Genomic DNA, 21,803 nt, shown 5'->3' on the forward strand with positions numbered 1-21,803 from the left:
GAGTTCCACAGGCGCCCCACACCAGCTCCCAGGTGAAGATCTGGTACCAGCCACGCAGCAGCTGCTGCCCCTGCAAGCAGGACAGGCAATGCCCAGAGCCCCCTGTGCTGCCTCTGGGCTGCTGTCTGCAGTGGGATCTCAGAGGACAGCCCCCTGCATATAGTGCCCACCTGACAAACAATTCCACACACAGGGCCTGGACAATGCATTTTTCCCAGCGGCCACAGCGGGGCATGTACACTCTTGGTAGTTTCTAGAGTCCTCCCTGGGGCTGCACGGGCAGTGGCTGCCCCTCCCTCCCCATCTCAGCAGGTCCATCCACATCTGTCCCAGAACGGAGTTGGCCATGTAGTACGGGTGCCCAGTTCTGCTCCGAGGCCACTCTGTCCGCTGAGCCTGGGTGCTTCGCGAGGAGCAGGTAGAGCCCCATTCGGGGCCCGGGACCCCTGTCCCCAGTCCTCTGGGCGGCTACTCCAGAACCACGGTGCCGCCCACTGCCTCTAGGGCTGCCTTGATCTTCTCGGCCTCGGCCTTGGCCACGTTGGCTTTGATTTCCTGAGGCAAGGATTCCACCAGCTTCTTTGCCTGCCAGAGAGCAAAGTCAGAACCTGGCCTGGGCCTGAGCAGGCCTGAGAACTGTCAGTGACGGTGGGAGAGGGCTGTGCGGTGCACAGAGCCTCACCTGGACGAGGTTGATGCCCTGGACAAAGTTCTTGATTTCCTTGATCAGCTTCACCTTGTCCACGGGTTTTGCCTCTGTCAGGCGGACGGTGAAATGCGTCTGTTCTTTTCGTTTGGGGATGTCTTCTTCTGCTGCCTGGGGGAGGGAGGGAGGGAGGAAGTGGGTGGCGAGATGAGAAAGAACGGGGTGAAGCAAGCAGATTCACTCCCGGGCCACCCTGTCCTGTAACCCCAAAGGCAAGGCCCAGGCCGGCTGCCCAGCAAAGCCTACGATTCCAGTGGGAGGCCACAGCAGGCCAGGCAGACCCAGGCTGCCCAACTGGGTGCTCTTCCTCCCTCATTCACTCCGCTCCATCTCTCCAGAGGCTGCTCGAAAACTGCCTTCTGTCCCCACCACCCAGCCTCTAGTTTCCTTGTCCTTTAAAAATTGTATCTTGGGCTTCCCTGGTGGCGCAGTGGTTGCGCGTCCGCCTGCTGATGCAGGGGAACCGGGTTCGCGCCCCGGTCTGGGAGGATCCCACGTGCCGTGGAGCGGCTGGGCCCGTGAGCCATGGCCGCTGGTCCTGCGCGTCCAGAGCCTGTGCTCCGCAATGGGAGAGGCCGCAGCAGGAGGCCCGCATACCACACACACACACACACACACACACACACACACACAAATTGTATCTTATGAGACAAGTTACAGTGACACCAAAAGTGCTCTGCACATAAAATAACGCTACAGAAAAGCAGTGCTGGTGCAGTGGTCAGCCAAGCCCAAGATTACATACTGATGACAAATGTACAACCAGCTTCAGCTCCACCAAGTGACCAACAATGGGATGACTGGGTGTGACAGAGCTCCTACTGTCACGAGTGAAGACTGCAGCGCCCCTAGAGCAGGGACCACATGATCCAACAGCCTGGGGCAGTCCTGGTTTGGGTCTGCTGCCTAATTATTAACAGCACCCCTTTATTCTTAAAAGTGCTCCAGTTTAGACAAGTTACACGGTAATTCTCTCTCTCCTTGCCCCAAATGTTCAGACTGTAAAGCCACCTTCCAGTTCACAGTGGGGGGAGGAGAAGTGGATGATGCTGGTGGAACCATCAGACACATCTGGGACGTGGGATGCTCCACAGGACCCCTGACCTGGTTTCCTTAGTAGGTGATGGCTGGGGGGAGGGGGTTGAGGGCAACGACCCAGATTTAAGAGGCTTGAGAAACCCAACAACCAAATGCAACACACAGACCTTGTTTGGATTTGAGTAAACCGACTGTTTTAAAGAAAGTCTGGAACTATTAGCAAAACTTGAAAGGGCTGGGATAGAAAACCCTGCTAATTGCATTTGTTGCGCAAAAAAGCTCACGGCAACGTAAGGAAACACCCGCACTTTCAGAAATGGATGCTGGTCAGAATGGATGCTGCAGCACACGAGGCAAAACAGATCCGAAATCTGCCTCAATCTTCAAGAGATGGGAGAAGCAAATATGGCAAAACCTTTACGATTATTGAGGCTGGGAGATGGATACATGGGTAATCGTATTATTATTTCTCCCTTTGTATATAAGTTCGAGACTTGTAACAAAAATTACAAAAAACCCAAACCAAACCATACCTAAAATTAGTTTGTGGACTCAAGTCTTCTGGTTTCCACAAAGAGACCCAAACTTGCCCTAGCCATCCAGAGGATGGGGCTGCCCCCACCTCCCCCACTCTCTGCTCCAGACCGACACGCTCCATGGCCCCGTGCCTGCCATCCCTCTGCCTCGTTGTCATCCTCAACTCAAGTTTTCCCTCAGAGTCACCTCCTCATTGCAGCCTTCCTGCAAACTGTAACCCTCCCCACCTCTTAAGTTTCTTCCTTTTTCTTTTCCCCGTTCTTTTTGATACAGTTTGATACAATTTCTCTTTTTCTCGTTTCCTCGCCTTTGGCTGTTCCCCTTCTACTAGGAACATGGGTCTTCATATGAGCAGAGACCTGCACATCCTTGTCAGGGAGGAGGTCCCAGGGAGGCTGCAGGGGCACCCACAGCCAGAAAGCGCACACAGACCTGCAGGGAGTGTTTGGTTGACGCAGGAGCCAGATGAGGGACGAGGAGAGAAACCTGGCTACGTGAGGTGAGGCAAGATGGCAGTTGGACACCAGAGAAACACCTCTTTGTGCACGGGACCCCAGCCTGATCTCACCTCGGGGGCTGCTGCGGCAGGGGCAGCACCAGGCACCATGCCACCCATCGGCATGAACCCCACATCCTGGATCTTCAACGTTTTCTGCAGGAACAGAGAAAGGTAGTTTCAGGAGCTGGCCATCACACCCAGACACGCTCAGGGACACACGTGGCAAGGTCCTTGCATTCATGGAGCACGCTCCGGACAATTTACCAAACTCCCAAATACCCCAGGAAACAGCCCCAGACCTCCCTACCCGGCCTGAGCCATGATACCTTCAGGAGCTCGTTGAGGTCTGAGATCTCCAGCAGCGTGAGGCTGGCAATGTCCTGGACCAGCTGCTGGATCTTGGGGGGGTACTCCTTGGGGGTGTTATCCAGGGGGGCACCAGCAAGGGCCTCCCCTCCTCGATGGCTGCTGCATCTCATCAGGCGCACGGAGCAGACACGAGGTACCTGTTGCCTAACCCCCATTCAAACAGAGTCATCAGCCTGGCACAAGCAGGTGACACGGACCAAGCAGGTAGGTGCCATGAGCTCAGAAGATCTAGCTCCTTGGTCCTGACTCAGGTCCTCAGACTCCAGGGTCCACGTAGATAACAAAGGGATTTCCCAGCTACTTTATGTTCTTCAAAGGGCCTTAGAAACCCACGTAACTGTATGCAGACACGCTACCCACGACGTTGTTTCCGGCTTGAATGAACTATACCAACCCGCAAAGGTAAGACAATTACTTGAATGCATTTTGCTGCACAAAGCCTTTCAGAACCTAGGGACCCTGGCGGTAGAACGCCAGATCCACTCATGGAAGTCCTACCACGTCACTGTGATGCCGGAGAAACTGAGGCTCGGAAAAAATCAGGGACCGGTCCAAGGTCATCCAGGGCCACCCCGGAACTACCGGCGGCCCCCGCGGTTAGGGGATCGTCAGGAGGGGCCCCGCACCCACCACCCCCGTAGGGACCCACCGAGTCCGGCGTGGCCCCCCGCCCGCGGACGCCGCCCCGACCTGCACCCTCAGTGCCCGCCTGCCCGGCCCTCGGCGGCCCGCGGTACCTGGCGAGGCGGAGGGCGGAGGCTCGAAGCCTAAGACACGGCCCCCATAGGAGGCTTGCGGCCGCCGGCAGCATCGCTCCGCAAGCGAGAAGGTCACACGCGGCTCCCAGTAGGAGGGACGATCTAGCCGCCCGGACCGCCGAGCATACGCGCTGGGGGAGGACGCTCTAGCCGCCAGGACCGCCGAGAATACGCTGTGGGGAGGGCGCTCTAGCCGCCAGGACTGCCGAGCATACGAGCTGGGTGTGGGGGAGGACGCTCTAGCCGCCCGGCCCATTGGGCTTAGGACCTGGGGGATGACGCTCTAGCCGCCCGGGCCATCGGGCGTAGGAGCTGGGGGAGGACACTCTAGCCGCCCGGACCATCGGGCATAGGAGCTGGGGAGGACGCTCTAGCCGCCCAGGACCGCCGAGCAAACGAGCTGGAGGAGGACGCTCTCACCTCGACTTGCCTCCTCTCGCTCTCAGATTACCCCGAAGACGACGGACGGGACAGGCGCAGACCCTCTTTGGCGGCGGCCGGACAGCGGCTGGCCTGGGCTCTCCGCCCCACGGGGCGAATGAAGCCCAGAGAAGACAGCCACGGCGTGGGGTCCGTCCGCGTCGGGGAGGCGGGCTGGACCCCCGGGCAGCCCCACTAGGGACGACCGGCCGGGACCTGGCCCTGTTGGACGGCGCAGTGATGCCTGCACCCGAGCCCGGGCTTGTGAAGTTTGCGCTGCCGCAGGGCGGGATCGAGGGTCCCCAGTTCCCTTCCTGGGTAGCTTCGCCCCGGGGGTCCGGCCGTCCGGCCGTCCGTGGCCTGTGGTCACCTGGCTGCAGGAGCGCCCCTGCCCTCTGTGCCTTCTCCTCGGCTTCCTCCTGTACCTAAACGGCTGCCTTTCCGGCCAGCACGGGAACACGTTTTGTCCTTCCGTCCCGGCAGCCCTGGGAGCGAGGCCGCCGCCCTCCACCTGGACCAGACCCGCAGGGAGCTCGGGACTCGGCTTACAGCGTCCGCTAAGGGCTGTGATTAAACCCGTAAGGGGTCAAAGATGGGGTCCTGGGAGAAGAGAATTTGTAAGCCTGGGCTCTGTCTCCACCTGCCAGAATCCTCTGCACCCCTGCCTTAGTCCAGCTCTTAAACATCTGGCATATGGGGTATCCCCAGCCCTTCGGGTCCTGGGGCCTTTCCTCTTTAGATGCAAGAGAGCATTCCCCCTCGCTGCTGTCCCAGACGCCACAGATGATTTCCTAAGAGCCCAGGCAGAACAGCCCTGACTTTAGGTCAGAGCGAGGAGGCAGGGCTGCCCTCTGCCCAGCACCGCTGTGATTCTAGCCATTCCTTTGACCTGAGCTCTGTGCCTATTAAACTAGTCCATTCCTTCGCAGACAAGCTAACATGGGGGTCACCCAAGAAGTTTGCCCAAAGTCTGTGAAATGTTCTGAATCCTGAATGCAAGAGGCTGTGAGTCTGCATCGTCTTAAATGTTTTCTTCTAGGCTATGACTCTTAATTGGCATCCCAGACTCAGACTGGAGTCAGGGCAGCACAGGGCTGGGTGGAGAGAGGACAGCTCCTCAGTGCTCAGTCTCAGGGAGGAAGACGGCAGATCTCAAGGCCGAGCAGCGTCCACCAGTTGAGACTCCTGTGGAGCTGGGCCTGGGGCGAGGGGCAGCTGGCCTGTGGGGAGGCACCTTATACACCCCTGTCCACAGCTGGACCAGCTGCCCAGCACCTTCTCTCTGCAAACACCCGAATACTTGTTGAAAGACATTTTATTATCACTGTTCCATTCTGTCTACTCAGGGCACTGGGTGAGATGACGGCTCAGAAGCAGAGAAGCTGGAGACAGGCCCCACCCTTCCTGTGAGGGCCAGAAGCACCCCTGCTGACAGCCTGCAGGGGAGGACTCACGCTAGTCACAGGCCACAGGCCCTAAGGTCTCCTGGGTGGGAATGGGAGGGCATGAGCTGTGTGGGGCAGAGACCCCACTCCACCTGGCCCTCTCGGGACCTGACGTGCTGGGCTGGGGGCTCCCTCTCAGAGAAAGTCCTTCCCTTCCACCCTCCCCGCCGAGGCCCAGCCCTGGGGAGAGGAGTCAGACACCAACTCAAGAAGACAGGGACAAGGATGGGGCCTGGGGGGACGAGGAGCCAGCAGGCAAGGACAAAGACGGAGAAGGGCCAGGGTGAAGGGCCACCCCACCCGCGCAGAGCAGGGACACTACACACAGAAGGGAGAAAGCGAGGCAGCAGGACGACGCTAGTTAGAGACGGAGGCGGTGGTTTTGGAGAACCGTAGTGTTACTCTGGACGGGGAGCTCCCAACCGGGGTCAGTCAAACGAGATGAGCTGGGCTTCGCTGCCCTGTGGCGGCGGCCCCTGTGGTGGCGGCTGCTGGGCCACTGGGGGCTGCTGCTGGGGAGGGCCGCTAGACGGTGCCATCTGTGGGGGGAAAACATGGACCATCGGTCTGTCCTCCCTCCCCAGGCCCCAGCCTCCCCACCTTATACCGGTTCCTCTCCAAAACCACATCCCAGCCTCGCCGTGGTACTCAGGCCCCTCGAGCCCACCCTCCTGACTCCCTGCCCTCTTCCTGTCCCCAGCAGAGCCCAGACCCCAGGTGTTCCCGATTCATGTGTGTGGACCCGAGATGACGTGACCTTGGGCTTTTAAGTAAATGCATGGTTTGGCACCTGTAGGTGTTGCTAAGTGTCTGTCCTGGTCCTGCCCGCAGAGCAGCCGTCCTGCCCCGCACTGGCTGCACTTCCCAGGGCAGCCCCGCTGCCGAGGGGGGGTCCAGGGCAAAACCTGTCCCGTCATGACCCACGCTGGTGGCCCCGGGAGAGGCTCACCTGTGGGTACACGGGCTGCTGCCCCGAGATGTAGGGCTGCTGCGGGGGCGGCAGAGGTGCGTCTTGGCCGGGGAGGGTGGGCATGAGATTCTGTGGAAGATAAAACAACCCCACACTGAGAAAGGAGCTCTGTAACCAGATAAACGCCAACCAGCAAGGAGAGAGCAGTGGAGGACGTGGGGCGGGGAGCAGAGGGTGGAGCCTGCCCAGCACTGCCCCCACCCCCCCGACCCCTCCTATCCGATGCCCCCACAGCCTCTCACCTGCATGCCGTAAGGCTGGTAGCCCATGGACACTGACTGGCTCCCCATGTAGCCCATGGTGCTGGACTGTGGAGGCTGGGAGATGGCTGGGAGGCTCTGCGGGGCCTGGGAAGCCACGTTCTGTGGAGGGGAGGAGGCAATGGGAGAAGGCTGAGACCAGGTGCCCCAACGGCCTTGTAGGGGAGGGGACGGCCTCCCCGCCTACCTGATAGGCCTGCGTGGGAGTGGGCTGGTAGGATGAGTAGGCCGGGCTGGTGGTGGGCCCGGTGGGGCCCTGAGGGGCTGCCTGCGTGCCAGCGGCCCCTGCTGGGTACATGTAAGCGCTCACCATGCTGGGATCTGGAGGAAGAGGAAAGAGCTCACCACCCCGACGTGGGGAGGACGGCAGGGGCCCTCCTCTGACTTTTCCTTCTCCTTATGACTTTTGGAACCAAGTTTGTGTTTCACATTCTCACAAAACGATAGCAAGTGAAATCAACAAAGATAGAAAAGGACCCCCAGAATGCCACTCTCTCCGAAGACCAGTCACACCCAAACTGAGGGGTTGTCTGCAAGACGACGGGCCAGTGCTCTTTGGGAAGTCAGTGTCACAGAATGCCAGGGCAGACCAAAGAACATTCTAGATTAAAGGAGATGAGAGAAGCAAGACAGCTAAACATGTGATGGGTTTCCTGTTGGCACAAACGGGGTACTGGGACCGTGTGGGAGCTGAGCTGGCTATGGACACAGTCACAACACCGCCTCAGAGCCCTTGGTCCGGCATCTGTACCCAGGCTGTGGGGAGCATCCTGGTTTAGCAAATGCACCGAGGCCTCTAGGAGTAAAGGGCGTCACGCCTGCCATGCACCCTAAATCGGGTCAGAAGAAAAAGTGTGTCTGGAGAGAGAGCAAGTGCTGACAAGGAAATGTCTGGGAATCTGAAAAATTCTTTGTACCATTCTGCCAACTGTTTTGTAACTCTTGAAATCACACTGAAATAATAAAAGAAGAAAGGGGTAGTGGTCCGGGGCTCATCTGGGCTGTTGGCCCTCCGCCCGCCCGCCCCCTGGTTACCTGCTGTGGCACCGGGCATGCTGGGGTAGGGGCCGCTGGTGGCTGGGGCCGGCTGGCTCATGTACATGGTGTGCATGGGAGAGCCCTCCACTGAGCCCGCCGGGCTGAAGGTCCCCGCAAAGCTTGCTGGGCCAGAGGGCTGGTACAGCACGCCCCCCGCTGCGGGCATGGCCTGGAGCTGGGGATGGAGAGACGGCTTTCAGGGCAGTTCTCGGTCACTAGGGTGCCCGAAGGGAGTGGGGCGTGTGGCAGGCACGTGCCTGGGCATAGGGCAGGGAGAAGGCTGGCATCTGGGCCCGCATCTGGATGGTCTGCTTCTGCTGCTCCAGGCGCATCTGCCGCTCCTTCTCCTGCTCCTGCAGGCGCTGGATGGCCAGCTGCCGCTGCACCTCCAAGTACTCCTGTGGGCCATGAGGCAGCCATCAGGGCCGGCTTTGCCCCCCACACCCCCAGGGCTGGGCCGCCACTGCCGCACCTGCTTCTTCTGCCGCATGATCTCCAGCTTCTGGGCCAGCTGGATCTGGCGCTGGCGCTCGGCCTCCTCGGCTGCGCGGCGCAGCTTCTCCCGGTGCTCCTCCCTCAGGGCACTGAGTGCCCCCCGGGCGTCACGGATCTGCGCCAGCTTGTCCTGCAGCCCCTCGTAGTACACTGTGGGGAGGGGGCAGAGCGGGGGCCTTGGCAATGGCTCCCCAGCTGAGCGCTTGTCAACAGGGCGCAGCTGGCATAACGGCTCCAGGGTGGGTGGGCGCGCGCGCACGCACGCACGCATACGCTTCCTCCAGCTGACTGTCCGGCGCTCAGTGGGACGTTTCCTGCCACTGGGACTATCTCTTGTAGAACCCAGAGTCCCTCAGGGCAGCCCTGCCCACACGACCCCAGGCCTGATGACGCCTGGCGGAGGGCACCCACTGCCCCGAGGGGATGTGGCCGGCCCCTGACGGGAGCCCCCGTGGCCCCGGAGGGACGCCCGGGAGGGTGTGTGCGGCACCTACGCCTGCGCTCATCCAGCTGGTTGAGCAGCTCGAGCAGCTGGGGGTGCATGCCGTTGATGGACTGGAAAAGGGACAGCACGGCCGAGTCGTTGGTGATGCTGCGGCCCCGCACGTGGTTGCTCTTCATGCGGTTGACAAAGGTGGTGACGGCATTCTGCAGGGCTTTCAGGAACTGTGCGTGGCTCTCCTCCGACTCCCCATTCTGGTATTGCTGCCGGGGCACAGGGGGTCTGGCTGAGTGCCTCCTTCGCCCCCAGGTCCCCAAGCAGGGGCAGGGACCCACCATCTGGCTATGCTGGCCACTGAGCTCCGAGCCTGCTGCACATCTGACTTCGTCCTCCCGGTGGGTCTGCACGGGGCACCCTCAGCACCCGGTTCACGTGAGGAAACTAAGGCCCAGGGAGGCTTGGGTTTTGCCCAGAGGCGCAGTGTGGCCGAGACAAGGCTGTCCTGGGCCTAGCCTCTTATTCCACTGGGCACCCAAGCGCAGAACCCCACAATATTCCAATCCATTCAGGGTAGGCCGCGAGTAGCCAGCGAGTAGCCGAGCTCTGGCCCACAGCCAGCCCAGGGAGGTTCAACGGAGAGCCATGAGCTGCAATGGCCTGCCTCCAGGAGGTCACTGCAGGCACAGCTCGGCCCTCCTGACAGGTGCCTGGGCGGGCCCTAGCACACTGCGCTCCGGGAGGCCAAGTATGCCCCCAGCCTGAGGAGGGAGCCATGGCTTACCTCACTAAAGGGGCCTCCGGCCGGATTTACAGGCTGAGGGTCTGTCTCCGGGAGGGAAGTCTGGAAGACACCAGAGAGTGACTGGGACTCCACCCCTGGCCTGTCCTGGCAGCCCCCTCCCAGGGGACCATGGCCAGGAGCCTGAGAGCAGCCCCCTTACCTCCACACTGGCAGGGACTGTGTGTCCCTCCCCGGGCTGGGCGGCGGGCTCCGTCAGAGGCACCGGTGCTGAGGGCGTGGGGCTCTTCCGAGCCTCCTCCTGCTTCTTCTCCCAGTAGTTCCGGTTGAGGTACCGGGCGAGCTGCACAGGCAAGAGGGGGTCACTCCCAAGGGCCAGGAGGCAGCAAGGGGGAAAGCGCCACACACAAGGTCCTCACCTCGGGGTCGATGTCTTCAGCCAGAGGCGCCGACGAGTTCTGGGGAGACATGGGGGGTGTGAGGCGTCATAGGCTGGAGCAGCAGCAACCCTGGCCATCGCTCAGGAGGCCTGGATGACGCAGCCGTGAGAGCGGACCCTAGAGGCTGGCCAAAGCCTGTCCGAGCCCCAAGGGGCTCCAAAACCGTAGACAGGGCACAGCGTGGTGCCCCACCAGCCCTCCCACGAACCACAGGGACAGGTGGGCAGGTGGCAGGGCTGCTCTCAGCCCCACCCACAGAGCCCTGCAGAGTTTGCAAGTGACCTTCCAAACCTTTTCTCCCACCTGCCACCCACCCGCTTTTTACAAAGAGAACTGAGGCCAAAGAGAGGCTGGGTCCATCCCCAAAAAGCAGACCTGTGATGGCCTCACTGAAGGCCAGAAAAACGCAGAGCACCTTTGACCCCAGGGGTTCTCACCTCCTCCTGCTCTGGGGAGCGTGGAAGAGACCAGGGTCTCGACAGTGAGACCTCCAGCCTTTACAGTGCCCTCTATCCCACAGGGGTCCCAACCAGGGAGCTGAGACCCGTGGGCGCCAGGCTGCACCCTGCCCCTGCCCATGAGACACGTGCCTCCGGGTTGGGGCACCAACCCCCCACCTCCCCACCCCACCATGGGAAGGGGGTCCAAGCCAGTGGGGCCGAGCCGGAGGGCGGGCTCACCACGGGCGAAGAGTACAGGCTGCTGGCGGGGGGCGCTGACGAGGCCACAGGGGTGGGCTCCGCCTTGGGGTACGCGGCATAGGCCGACTTCTGTCTCTGCAGGAGAACCAGGAGGAGGGTGTCATGAGGGTGCCCCTGGACTCCCCTGGCACCCCCAGACTCAGCGAGGCCACCCCTGGCTCACCATTCTCTCCTTCTCCTCAGCCTCGGACTGGGACAGGGCCAGGGCCAGCTGAAGCTCCTCCTCCTCCTGCAGGGCCGTCTCATCCCTCTTGGGGGGCAGCTGAGGATGACAGGGCAGGTGAGCGGGGCCCAGGGGTGAGGCGCCCCCGCAGGCCCGGGCAGTACCTGGGACTGCTGTGACAGGGGGCTAGTCAGGTACTCCGGGGGCAGCTCCGTCGTCGAGGCGGCCTTTCCCTCCGCTTTCCTGGAGGAGACAGGATGCTGTACGTCATCAAGCACCGTACCCCTGGCCCCCCACAAGTTCTCAGGACACAGCCTGGGGCTTCCCTCCAACATCCCCACAGAAGGAAGACGGGGGTTCCACGGACCACATTCCAGAGAAAAGCTGGACCCTCAAACCAGCTGTCACCTCTGGGCTATGGAGCCGTGGGCAAGTCACCAGCCTAAGCTACAGCTCCCCCTCCTGCAAATGGGGCTCAAACACCCGCCTGGCTGCGGCTTTCCACAGAAAAGGACCTCCCGGTGGAGCAGCCTGCAGACACCACTTCACCAAGGAATCAGATTCTGTCACTGATGCTGGGACAGATGGACAGCACAGGCTCCCAGGCCAGCCGCACAGAACCTGTCTCTAACCACGAGGAAACCTTGGACCCAAACCCAGAGACGTGTCACAACAGCCTAGACCCCTCAGCGACGTCCTCATCACAAAAAATGAAGCAGATGAAACATGCCGGGTTAGGGAGCTGATGTGGTGGCTGGGTCCTGACAGGACAAAACTGCCACAGGATGTTACTGGGACACGGGAACCCTGGACAGGGACTGGGGAGTAAGCGTCAGAACCACGCTGATGCTAAATGCCCCAGCTCGACAGCCGGCAGCAGTCACATGGGGAAAGTTCCTCCCGGGAAGCGCATGTAGGAGATCGAGGCGAGGAGGACAGGGTGCCTGCAGCTCACTCTCACCTGGTTCAGGACACAACGTGTATGCGTGTGGACACGCAGGCAGATGCGGGGAGGGCAGGTGTGATGGAGTCAATGGGGCTGAGGGACCCAGGCTGTGGGAGGGGCAGAGTGTGTGTGTGGTCTCCAGACCATTCCTGCATCTCTTCTCTAAGTGTCACTCCCAAACTAAGACGTTACAAAAACAAACCTGAGCAATTGGCTAGCAGGTCTCAGAGCCGGGGGCCCTGCCGGGCTCTGTCCAAGTCTGCCGCTCCCCCCTGCCCCCACCCCCACCCCCTGATTAACAAGGTAGAAGCTGGCTCCTCTCAGTGTCCGAGGGAACTTACTTGTTGAGCTGCTCGTAGCAGGGCTCGCACACACGCACCTCCTTCTCGATGCCAAACTTGGGGATGGTGGAATACTTGGAGGAGCATTTGCCGCAGAAGATCTGGCCGCATGCCCGGCAGTGGTGCTGCGACACGGGACAGGTCAGGGCAGCCTGGCCGGCCACCCCTCACGCCCACCCTCCGCCCAGCACCGCCCACTGCAGGACACGCCAGACTGGGTCTCCCAGGCCAGGGTGGGCAGAAGGCAAGCCCAGGAGGCCACAAAGGCCCTGGGGGAACAGGGTGCACTTGCAAGCTCTCAACTGTAGCCTCCACTTTGAGGAAAAGAAGTCAAATTAAGAAGAAAAATTCACAAAAAACATGCATGAGTTGTCCTGATAAACGAGTTTTGCTGGACGGTGAGTCCGGTGAGTCTGCTCGGATGCCCCAGGCCCCAGCCTTTACCACGGCCAGCCTGGGCTTCGGTGGGAAGAGAGAGGGTCCAAGCTGCACAGGCCAAGTCAGCTGAGGAGACTTGGCCAAGGGGCTATTGGCCGAGGCAACGCAGACCCAAACCCCCAGCCCCGGGCGTCGGGTATACTCCCGTTCCCAGAGGAGTGCAGCCTTGCCCGAACTTCACCTGACAGCACTGACCATCAGACACCAACCCTAGGTGACCACACTCCCTACACCGCCAGGTCCCAGCCAAGAGAGAAAGGCCCGCGCGTGGGTGCGGTGGCCTTGTGATGACAGCAGGTGGCCTGGGGTCTGCCCCAGCCAGGTGTGGAGCCAGGTCCCTCCCCAAGGGGGTGCACTCACCTTGCGGGTCATGACCCCGAACTGCACCCGGCACCGGTGGCACTCCTCAGCATCCACCCAGTCGGGGGCCTGGGGACAGGCAAAGTTGGGTCACATAGTTCCTGCCCTCCCTGCCGATCCCCGCTTCCCACAGGTGTGTGCAGGGGACTGGAGCCAACTCACTGCAGACATGACTCAAGGAAGGATCCCCCTCCAAAACAGTCTTCCTTTTTTTCTAAAGACCTGACAGCAAGACTTCCCACAGCTTTGGGGACATGTAAGTATTTGTCTTCATGGCTGCGAGAACCACAGCCCTAAGGCAACTTGAACTGGGTTCCTGTCTCAACCTGCAAACACAGCTGCATATTCTACTGAAAAAAGTCAAGCTTTCTCGTTTTTGAGACAGATCAGCAGCTCACCTGCTGCCAACAAACCCAGATCCCAGGGCTGCCCTTCTGCCTTCTCAAAGCAGCCTAACTCCTAGACCTCCAGCACCCCGTGAACTCACTCTCTCCGCCGCAAACATGGCATCGCTCTCCTTGAACTCTGGGAAGACGTGTCCTGGAGAAAGGAGGCCGCTGTTACCGCCAAGTGCTGCCCTAGTGGGCGAGGCCCATAGCCTCACCTGCCCGAACCCATCTGCCCTGAGGCCTCCAGAGCCACATCCTAGCTCTTGGCATCTGCCTCCCCAAACAGACAGAAGAGGCCCAGAGCCCCCGGGCAGCAGGCACGGTGACCCCACACTGGGCAAGGGCGCCTTGGGGCACAGCTCAGCCAGCCCGCCCCCTAGCTGGGGTGGCTCCCCACAGGCCGCTCTGTCCTGGGGACCACACACAGAGCCAGGCGTTGCTCCCACCTCATCAAGGCCTCAAAGACACTCCCCAGTCCGTCTGACTCCTGGTCCCGCACCCCAGCCAAGCGTGCTTCCCAGAGCTCTTAAAGTTGGAGTTCCTAAGCTGTTTTTTGAGACATGGACCCCTTGGGAATCCCATAAAAGCTTTGTTTTTGTTTTTGGCCATGCCGTGTGGCTTATGGAGATCTTAGTTCCCCAACCAGGGGTCTACCCAGGCCCCCAGCAGTGAAAGCCTGGAATCTTAACCACTGAATCGGCAGAGAATTCCCCCCCATAAAGCTTTGCACGTTTTCTCTCGTGTATAACGTCCGGAGATTGAGAGCTTGAGGCCAGCTCACCGACCTCATCACACACTGTGTGCACAGTCCTGCCCACCCCGCGGCCAGCAGGCACTGCCCCTGCTCCCACTCCATGCCTCATCTTCAGGGCCAGAGGACCTGCCCTCCTCCCCCGCAGCACAGGTGGGAGAGGCCCCAGCCCAGCCCTCTCATTCCATGCCTGGCGAGAGCACCAGCAAATCCTCCAAACAAGGCCTGAATCCACTGCCCTCCTTGCAGAAGCCCACAACCTCTCCACTGGCACCACAACAGCCAGGAGGAACGCACAGTGGGCCTTAAGAAGCACACCTCGGCTGCCACACCCCCCACTTACAACTCTCTAGGAGTGTCCGCTGTGCCCAGAGCACAGTGCTACCCCCACCGCACATGGGGCGGCCACAGCCACCCTGGGCCCTCCTTGTGCAGGGCAGCCCCTCAACTCCTGGTGGCATGTCCCAAGCCTGGCACTGGACCCTCCTGCTCCCCACCACCCTAACTCACCTTCCACCTTCATGATCTGGTACGTGTCCTGAACGACCTTGTATTTGGGCTCGTTCCGGAATGCATGCGCCCAGGCCTGAATCAGGTACAGGATCTTGTTTCGGACATTTACTTCCACCTGCCTCTGTGGAGAAGGGAGGAAAGAAGCTAAGAACCTTGGGAAAAACAGGTGCCAAAAAGACATCTCAGCCTGGAGAAGCAGCTGGCAAGACCCCAACACTCCAAGCAATTGAGGCTGGCAGAGGTGGGGCGGGTCCCCCAAGTGGGGCACCAGGGCCATGTAGTGACCCACTCCCCAGACCCAGGCCTACTTTAGGAAGCCCTGTCCCCAAGGACAAATCCATTGCACCTGTCTGCCCACTCAGGACCTGGACTTATCTTAACCGCCTAGGTGAAGCTGCGCATCCCTCAGGTGGAGGCTCTCAAACCCCTACTGCCCCGTAACTACCTGTCTCTCCCCACCCCATCCCCGTGCCCTACAGGACCCTGACTGCCTAGTGAGCTCCTCAGCCTGTAACCCACTCTGGTGCCGGCAAAGGCCAGCCTCTAACAGGCAGAGCCAATCAGGCCTGGGCTGAGGAAGCAGATGCACGGTCGGCTGGCCCCTCCTTCCAGTCATAGGCAGGCGGGAGAGTGGCTCCAGAAAGTTCCCCACATACAGACCCACCACCACTAACAAACTAAAGCACAATCACATTTCTAGAGCTCTCTCAGGATCCTACCCACACACAATGCTCAGGATGGTGGGTCAAGAAAGCTGCTTCAAGACACCAAGCACAGCTCACGTGCCAGGGTTCCCGCTCAGTTCCAGTCAGTGGACCCCGTTCTAGGCAGCCCTGCCCCTGTGAGGACTCAGACCATGTGCAGTGTGAACAAGACACAATCGTGCCAGGACAAGGAGGGCGGGTTCTAACTCCTCCGCTGTCACCCAGGCCAGAGCAGGGACTGGCCAAGTCACCAGTCAGGGCTTTGGAGAAGCCCCGTCGTCAGCTCAGCCCCAGACGGGCTCCTGGCTGTGAGGCCCACAGGCGCCCAAAGGGCCCAGGCCACAGTGGCGGCGGAGTTGGTGCTGGGGCTTCACTCCCTGGTTGCCACCCAGGGCACCCGCACCCTCAGCTCCGTGGGATGCCCCTCACCCACGGAGGGCGGGTGGCGCGTAAAACCCACTGCCCTGGCGTCCCTGCTCTGCTGTTGCTGTTCCTCAACTCTCCCTCCACAAACACGTGCCTCCCTGCTCAGAATTCTACCCAAGCCCTCTGGGGACCGCAGGCCTCCACTTACATCCTCTGCCCAGGGCACACAGCTCCCTCCCCACCTTCTCCACTGCTCAGTGAGCATCCCCTGCCCTTCAAGACTCAGCTCCTGCCCCACAGGAAGCCTTCCCAACTTTGCAGGGGCGTGGGGTCTCCTCCACACCCCCAGACGCAGCCCCGCTGACTTCTGGGAAGGCCTGACCTCACCAGGCAGGGACCACGAACACTCGCCTTCCAGCCCTCCAGCACCTGGCACTGTTCCCACCAGCAAAGCCCCAAGAAGCCCGTGGGGTGGCGCACCCCAGTCTGGGCCTCTCTGCTCCCCGCAGAGTGCCCACCTTCAGCAGCTCCTTCAGCTCCTCCATGGTCTGCTTGTTCGCCACCTCATCATGAACCGTCTGGCCACAGTTCTTCACCACAGACTCCATGACCTGCAGACCCCAAGGAGGGGTAGACATGAGTCTGGTCAGGGCAGGAACTCCCCGTCCTGGACGGACCCACCTCCCCACAAGAAGGCGGGCCTCAACAGGGCCCTCAGGCCACCCAGCCAGATAAGAAAGCCCACATTACAGCCTCTGAAGCAGGAAGCAGCCAGGGCTATACCTGCTTCTTCTAACTCTGTGTTTTATCACCAAGGACAGACACTGGAGTCAACCTCAGGGCCCACACGTGTCAGCCTCAGGTGGAACAGCTGAGGCATTGCTCCCAGCCCTGCCGCACGGCCCCAGTGCCTCCACTTCTGGTGGTACGCCCATCCCTGCTATCCCCACCAGTGCCACCTGGAGTACAGGGTCCGATTACCTCTAGGGCATATAAGGCCACGTGGGGATTCTTGTCATTGACTTTCTTCTTGATGGAGCTCACTGCATATTTTGCTCTGACAGAAAAAGGCATTGATAAAAGCAGAAAAAGAAAAAGAGAAAGAAGACAGCCTCTAAGACTGAGAAAAGCCCACCCACCATCTGGTCCCTGAGACACCCCCCAGGCAAATGTCCAGGTAACTGTGCCCTCCCAAGCTGTACAGAGAAAGTCCTTTAATTGTCCCAAGATCTCAAAAACCCCAGCACACAGACCACACAGTCCTCCACCAGGGCCTAACATGGTTGGCTTCCATCCGGGCAGGATCTTGGAAGATGAGCAGGCACCAAGCAACCCTAGTCCACTGTGTGGCCACCCCATTGCTTTTGAGGGAGCACTTACTGCGTGTCCCCCTGGCGGATCAGGTCACAGATCTGGAGGATGGACTCCCAGTCGGTCTCCAGAAGAAGCTGGCTGGTCGCTTTGTCTAAGACAGAAACGCACCATTACAGGGGCTCATCCTGCTCTGTGATTCCCTAGGTGGTCCCCCAGCTCAGCAACAGGCAGGAGGGACTGCCCCCTTCCCATTTTAGACATTTGGACCAAACAGAAAACTACTGAAAATGCTCCTGACACCTGACAATAACCATGAATGCACTGTCCTTCCTGAAAGACAAACAAACAGCTTGGAAAATAACAATGGAGAAAGCTGTTGTGAGCTTTTTACATGCCAAGTGCAGTTCCAAACGTTTTACATGAACTCACTCAATTCTCACACAACCCTAAGAGCTAGGTGGTATTTCCAACTTCTCTGCAGACAGAGAAACTGAAACAGAGAGGTGAGGTCACTGCCTGAAGTCACACAGCTTGCTGGGGCAGAGCCAGAATTCAACACTATGCTCAGCTGCTTCTCAACAAAGAGAACTCTGCTGCCTCATCCCTCAGAGTCTCTGGTTTTTCAGAAGCTTAACCTATTTGATTAGCTCTCAGCTGAGGCATGGCTGGAGAGACACGCAGCAGAGACCCCAGTCCTCTGTTTCAAGTGTTTTGTGGGGCACAGACAGGATCGACCCAAGGATTCTCCAACTACCACCTCTAGTCTATCTCGCTGTGGCCTTAGACAGACAGATGTGCTGCTCAGGGGTTGCTCTCCAGCCCAGCCAGCACCATCTTCCCTGCAGTTGTACAAATTGTAAACATGGATCTGGGAGTAACTTCGGGACTGACCAATGAAGGGCTGAACAACCTCATAAGCTGAGTTCCTCAGCCTGTATGTTCAATGAGCAAGGAAGGCGCCTCATCTGAGGTCCCTCTGAAACCATATTCAAGGAATAAGGAGGGCAGGCTCGGGCTGACCATTCCAGTACCCAGAGCACCGATCCCAAACACAGAGCACACACGGTTTCATGGAGGGGTGGGGGCTCGCCCATAAATAGCAATTTCCCTTCCTAAAATCTGTGACTTCCAGGAGGCTCAGAAGGATCAGCTATCCACCCCAGAAAACAGAGGAAACGCCTTCCTAGCCCTGGGCGCTTCCGGGAGCCCAGTGGGGACACAGGGCGCAGGTCTGGGTCCCTGGGGAAGCAGCGCTCTAAAGATCTTGGCAGGACCTACAAAGGACATTGCTGGCTCCACCCTCCGGGGCCCATGTATGGGTCAGGACTCCCAAATCCCACGCAACCTAGGTTTTGGTGGGGAGAGTCTACTGAGATTTTACTATTTCACTGAGTCACCCGTTTTCGTGACTCAGGACGTGAGGCCTGCTCGGCCAGACGCTGCTGGTCGTTTCCCCAAGGCTCCTGGCCCGTCTCCTGCGCGGACCCTCATTCACTCGGCCGGCGCCGGGCCCGCGCCCCGGACCGCCGGCCCTGCGTCGCCTGCGCGCCCGCCCAGGGCCCGGGTGGCGCGGCGGTCGCCCCGGAGCGCTGGGGCCCAGGGGCTTTCGCTCCGGGGGCCGGGGGCCGCGTTACCTAGGAGACGCTCGAAGGTGCCGCTGCCGCGCCCCATGGCGACTCAGGAACCCGACCTGACGCCGCAGCTCTCCCCACTGCGAGCCGGCGCGCCCCCGACTTCCGCTTCCGCCTGCCGCCTCGGGTGCGCGCACGCGCACGTCGCTGGCCTGCCCGCGAGCCGCGGGGAGGCGGGCCTTTCCGCTCGCCACAGACGCTGGGCGCAGATTGGACCGCGCTCACTGAGACGGTAAGCGCCGAGAACCAATGAGCAGCCCGGGGGAGAGGCCTGGGGTCGCCAGGACTCCGAGCCAAGGGTGTAGAGTGGAGCGGGGAGCTGGATGTGTCTCCTGCTCGGGGCCACGGGTGTGGGGAAGACGCTGTTGGTGAAACGCTTGCAGACTATCCTTCCACGCCGGGTGTGGGGGATGGGGGTCCGGAGGGGCCTGGGGGTCCGGGGGGCGCTGGTGGCGAGCGGCGTGGGGGGCGCCCGGGCGGGGGGCGGGGCGCCCGGGGCGGGGTCCGTCCCGTGCTCCCTCCTCAGCCCCGCTGGGAGACCTTGACTACCTCGCACAGCTGAGCTCCCGGGATGGGAAGGGCGACCTGGGCGATCCTCCCCCCACGCGGCCCACGGTAGGCGTCCGGCCTCTTGCAGGTTTAGGAGAAGCGGGTTCCCTTGCGGTTAGAAGAGCGCTTTGGGTTCCTTTTTTTTTTTTTTTTTTTGTAATATTTATTTATTTGGTTGCGGCAGACGGGCTCCTTAGTTGCGGCATGCATGTGGGATCTAGTTCCCTGACCAGGGATCGAACCCAGGCCTCCTGCATTGGGAGCCCGGAGTCTTCACCACTGTGCCACCAGGGAAGTCCCTGGGTTCCTTTAAATGGAAGCTGGGGTCTGGCGGGTCATTGTGTTCAGTACAGACTTCAGGAGGTGGTGACGCCGCGGGGAGCCTGGCTCCGCCCGGACAGAGTCCCAGGGGATCCGGAGCCTCCCGCCCCTCACCACTGGTCAGACTGCATTTGCTGCTTGCCTCGCAGGGCGAATCCCGCTGGTGGGCGTTGGTGCCCTGGCCACAGCCAGCCAGCCCTGAGGGTTCTGGACGCCTGGGAGCATCTTCAGGCCTCCTCACTTACGGGTTCCGCCTTAGGGCCTAAACACTTGAGAAGACCTATGCTGGGGATTAGGTTGCAGTGTAAACAGCTGGTCACGTTGCTATCCAGGAGTTCCGTGTGGGAAAACGCTTGTGGTGGTCTCTGTGCATCCTGGTTTTTTTCCACAGGTGGGTACCAACCTAACGGACATCGTGGCTCACAGAAGGATCACCATCCGGGAGCTGGGGGGTTGCATGGGCCCCATCTGGTCCAGTTACTATGGAAACTGTCATTCTCTCCTGGTAGGTCGTACGTAGTCTTTTGAACTTCCTTTGGGGAAGTATGTCCCTATTCTAGCGTTGTCTAGTCCCCAATTTCACTTTGTGTGGGATAGTTTGGTTTCCTGGGCAACTGTGCTAGTCAAGGAAACAGGGTCCAGACTAGAGTTGCTTCCTTCTGGGACCCCAGCCTGATCCCTAGGGCTCCTGAGCCCAGGCTAATGTGAAAACTCACAGAAGGCTTGCTGAGGGCAGTGTTCCTTTTCTGCAGGTAATTGTGCCATCCACTCACTGCCTTATTGCCCTGGGTGTGTTTTTACGTTTTATGTTTGAATTCTATATCCCCTGGTTCGTCCCATCCTGGCAAGGCCTGTGCCCCAAATTCTAGGACCCTTCTTTGGAAAAGTAATGGCCACACGGGTAGAGACTTCCGTGTAGGTGGAAACAAATAAATAACACCGGTCCTTCTTGCACAGCTCGTTCCCCTCTGCTCCTGCCTTTCCGGAAGCCTTTCTTGCTCTTCCTGAGCCAGGCCTGTGATGCAAGGAGAGGAGGTTTGGCAGGGATGGTGTTCCATCGCAGGGGGGGTCCTAATTTCCATTTACTTCTTTCCAGTTCATGGTGGACGCCTCTAACCCCACCCAGCTCTCTGCATCCTGTGTGCAACTCCTGGGTCTCCTTTCGGCAGAACAACTTGCAGAAGCATCGGTTCTGATTCTCTTCAATAAAATGTACGTGTCCGTGAGCTGAGAGGGAACGCGGGGGTGCCCCAGGGTGGAGCTCCTGTGGAGTGCAGCCAGGAGGGTGGCTCGTTAGGGAGGGGGTGCAGCGATGGCAGCCCAGTCTGACAGGTATTGCTTTCACTCCAGTGACCTGCCCTGTTACATGACCATAGAAGAGATAAAGTCGTTAATCAGGCTCCCGGACCTCATTGCTTGTGCCAAGCAGAACATCACCACGGTAGAAATCAGTGCCTGGAAAGGCACTGGCTTGTCAGAAGTGCTGCGCTGGCTCGAGGACACCCACAGAACGAATGGTTGACTGCAGGGCCGAGAAGCGTGGCTGGCCCGCTCTGTGGCAAGAAGGCAGAAGCAGCACTGCTTGGCCTCTGGCCATCTGCTGCTTTTATAAGGACAGGATAAGCCCTAGAAGATGGAGTTCTGTGCTGAGTTGCAGTGATGGGTAAACTGAGGCACCCAGGTTATAGAATTCCTGATATCTGCCCTCTGGCTCCAGCACTAGGAGAGGAGGACAGGCCTTCCAGGTGGCTTGTGTCCTACACCATCCTGGGATGGTTCTAGGGGATTTGTTCCCCTCCCCGCCAGGAGAGCTGCTCTCTCAACTCTGACACAAGCTCCAACCGGGAGCTGGGGAGTTGCATGGGGGGGTTGAGTTTCTGATACCTTGACAGTATAAGGAAGCTTGTGGGAAAACACCTGTTGCTTGGTGCATTTGTGTCCTAGGGCCTCTGTAACAAATCGCCACAAATGGTGGCTGAGAGCAGCATAAACTTACGTTCATGGTGCTGGAAGCCAGAAGTGTGGAGGCTCTGAGGGAGAATCCATTCCCTGCTTCTAGTGGCTGCTGGTGCCGCTTGGTGTCGTTGGCTTGTGGCTCGCAGGACTTGAATCTCTGCCTTTGTCTTCACGTGGTCTTCTCTCCTCTTTTTATAAGGAGGA

At 59.9% G+C, this 21,803-nt stretch overlaps 3 protein-coding genes across 5 annotated transcripts; 1 reads left to right on the forward strand and 2 right to left on the reverse strand.

Moving 5' to 3' along the window:
* Positions 1–194: 194 nt before the first annotated feature.
* MRPL12 (mitochondrial ribosomal protein L12) lies at positions 195–4,072 on the reverse strand. Its single transcript, XM_007125636.4, has 5 exons — positions 3,887–4,072; positions 3,107–3,293; positions 2,850–2,933; positions 683–817; positions 195–585 (listed from the first exon to the last, which is right to left on the reverse strand). Exons 1-5 carry the CDS (start codon positions 3,958–3,960, stop codon positions 469–471), a joined length of 597 nt encoding a protein of 198 aa, XP_007125698.1. The 5' UTR covers positions 3,961–4,072; the 3' UTR covers positions 195–468.
* Positions 4,073–5,389: 1,317 nt separating this feature from the next.
* HGS (hepatocyte growth factor-regulated tyrosine kinase substrate) lies at positions 5,390–18,905 on the reverse strand. Of its 2 annotated transcripts, XM_024130478.3 has the most exons (22): positions 18,777–18,904; positions 17,209–17,293; positions 16,810–16,885; positions 16,347–16,439; positions 14,756–14,879; positions 13,593–13,645; positions 13,106–13,174; positions 12,308–12,432; positions 11,185–11,263; positions 11,021–11,119; positions 10,837–10,932; positions 10,136–10,174; positions 9,919–10,059; positions 9,759–9,818; positions 9,030–9,240; positions 8,513–8,685; positions 8,298–8,438; positions 8,038–8,215; positions 7,190–7,323; positions 6,985–7,104; positions 6,722–6,811; positions 5,390–6,311 (listed from the first exon to the last, which is right to left on the reverse strand). In XM_024130478.3, the coding sequence occupies exons 1-22, from the start codon at positions 18,811–18,813 to the stop codon at positions 6,201–6,203; spliced, it is 2,334 nt and encodes a 777-aa protein (XP_023986246.1). In that variant the 5' UTR covers positions 18,814–18,904; the 3' UTR covers positions 5,390–6,200. The 2 variants fall into 2 exon arrangements, with proteins under 2 accessions (XP_023986246.1, XP_023986247.1); XM_024130479.3 differs by lacking the exon at positions 9,759–9,818 and having other exon boundaries at positions 5,690–6,311; positions 18,777–18,905.
* A 173-nt stretch (positions 18,906–19,078) lies between these two features.
* Positions 19,079–21,797, forward strand: ARL16 (ARF like GTPase 16). Of its 2 annotated transcripts, XM_055082169.1 has the most exons (5): positions 19,079–19,174; positions 19,332–19,388; positions 20,035–20,148; positions 20,740–20,855; positions 20,994–21,797. In XM_055082169.1, exons 1-5 carry the CDS (start codon positions 19,097–19,099, stop codon positions 21,163–21,165), a joined length of 537 nt encoding a protein of 178 aa, XP_054938144.1. In that variant the 5' UTR covers positions 19,079–19,096; the 3' UTR covers positions 21,166–21,797. The 2 variants fall into 2 exon arrangements, with proteins under 2 accessions (XP_054938144.1, XP_028339215.1); XM_028483414.2 differs by lacking the exon at positions 19,332–19,388.
* The last annotated feature ends 6 nt before the right edge of the window (positions 21,798–21,803 follow it).

This window comes from Physeter macrocephalus, unplaced genomic scaffold (genome assembly GCF_002837175.3).
Source record: "Physeter macrocephalus isolate SW-GA unplaced genomic scaffold, ASM283717v5 random_29, whole genome shotgun sequence".
NCBI lineage: Eukaryota > Metazoa > Chordata > Mammalia > Artiodactyla > Physeteridae > Physeter > Physeter macrocephalus.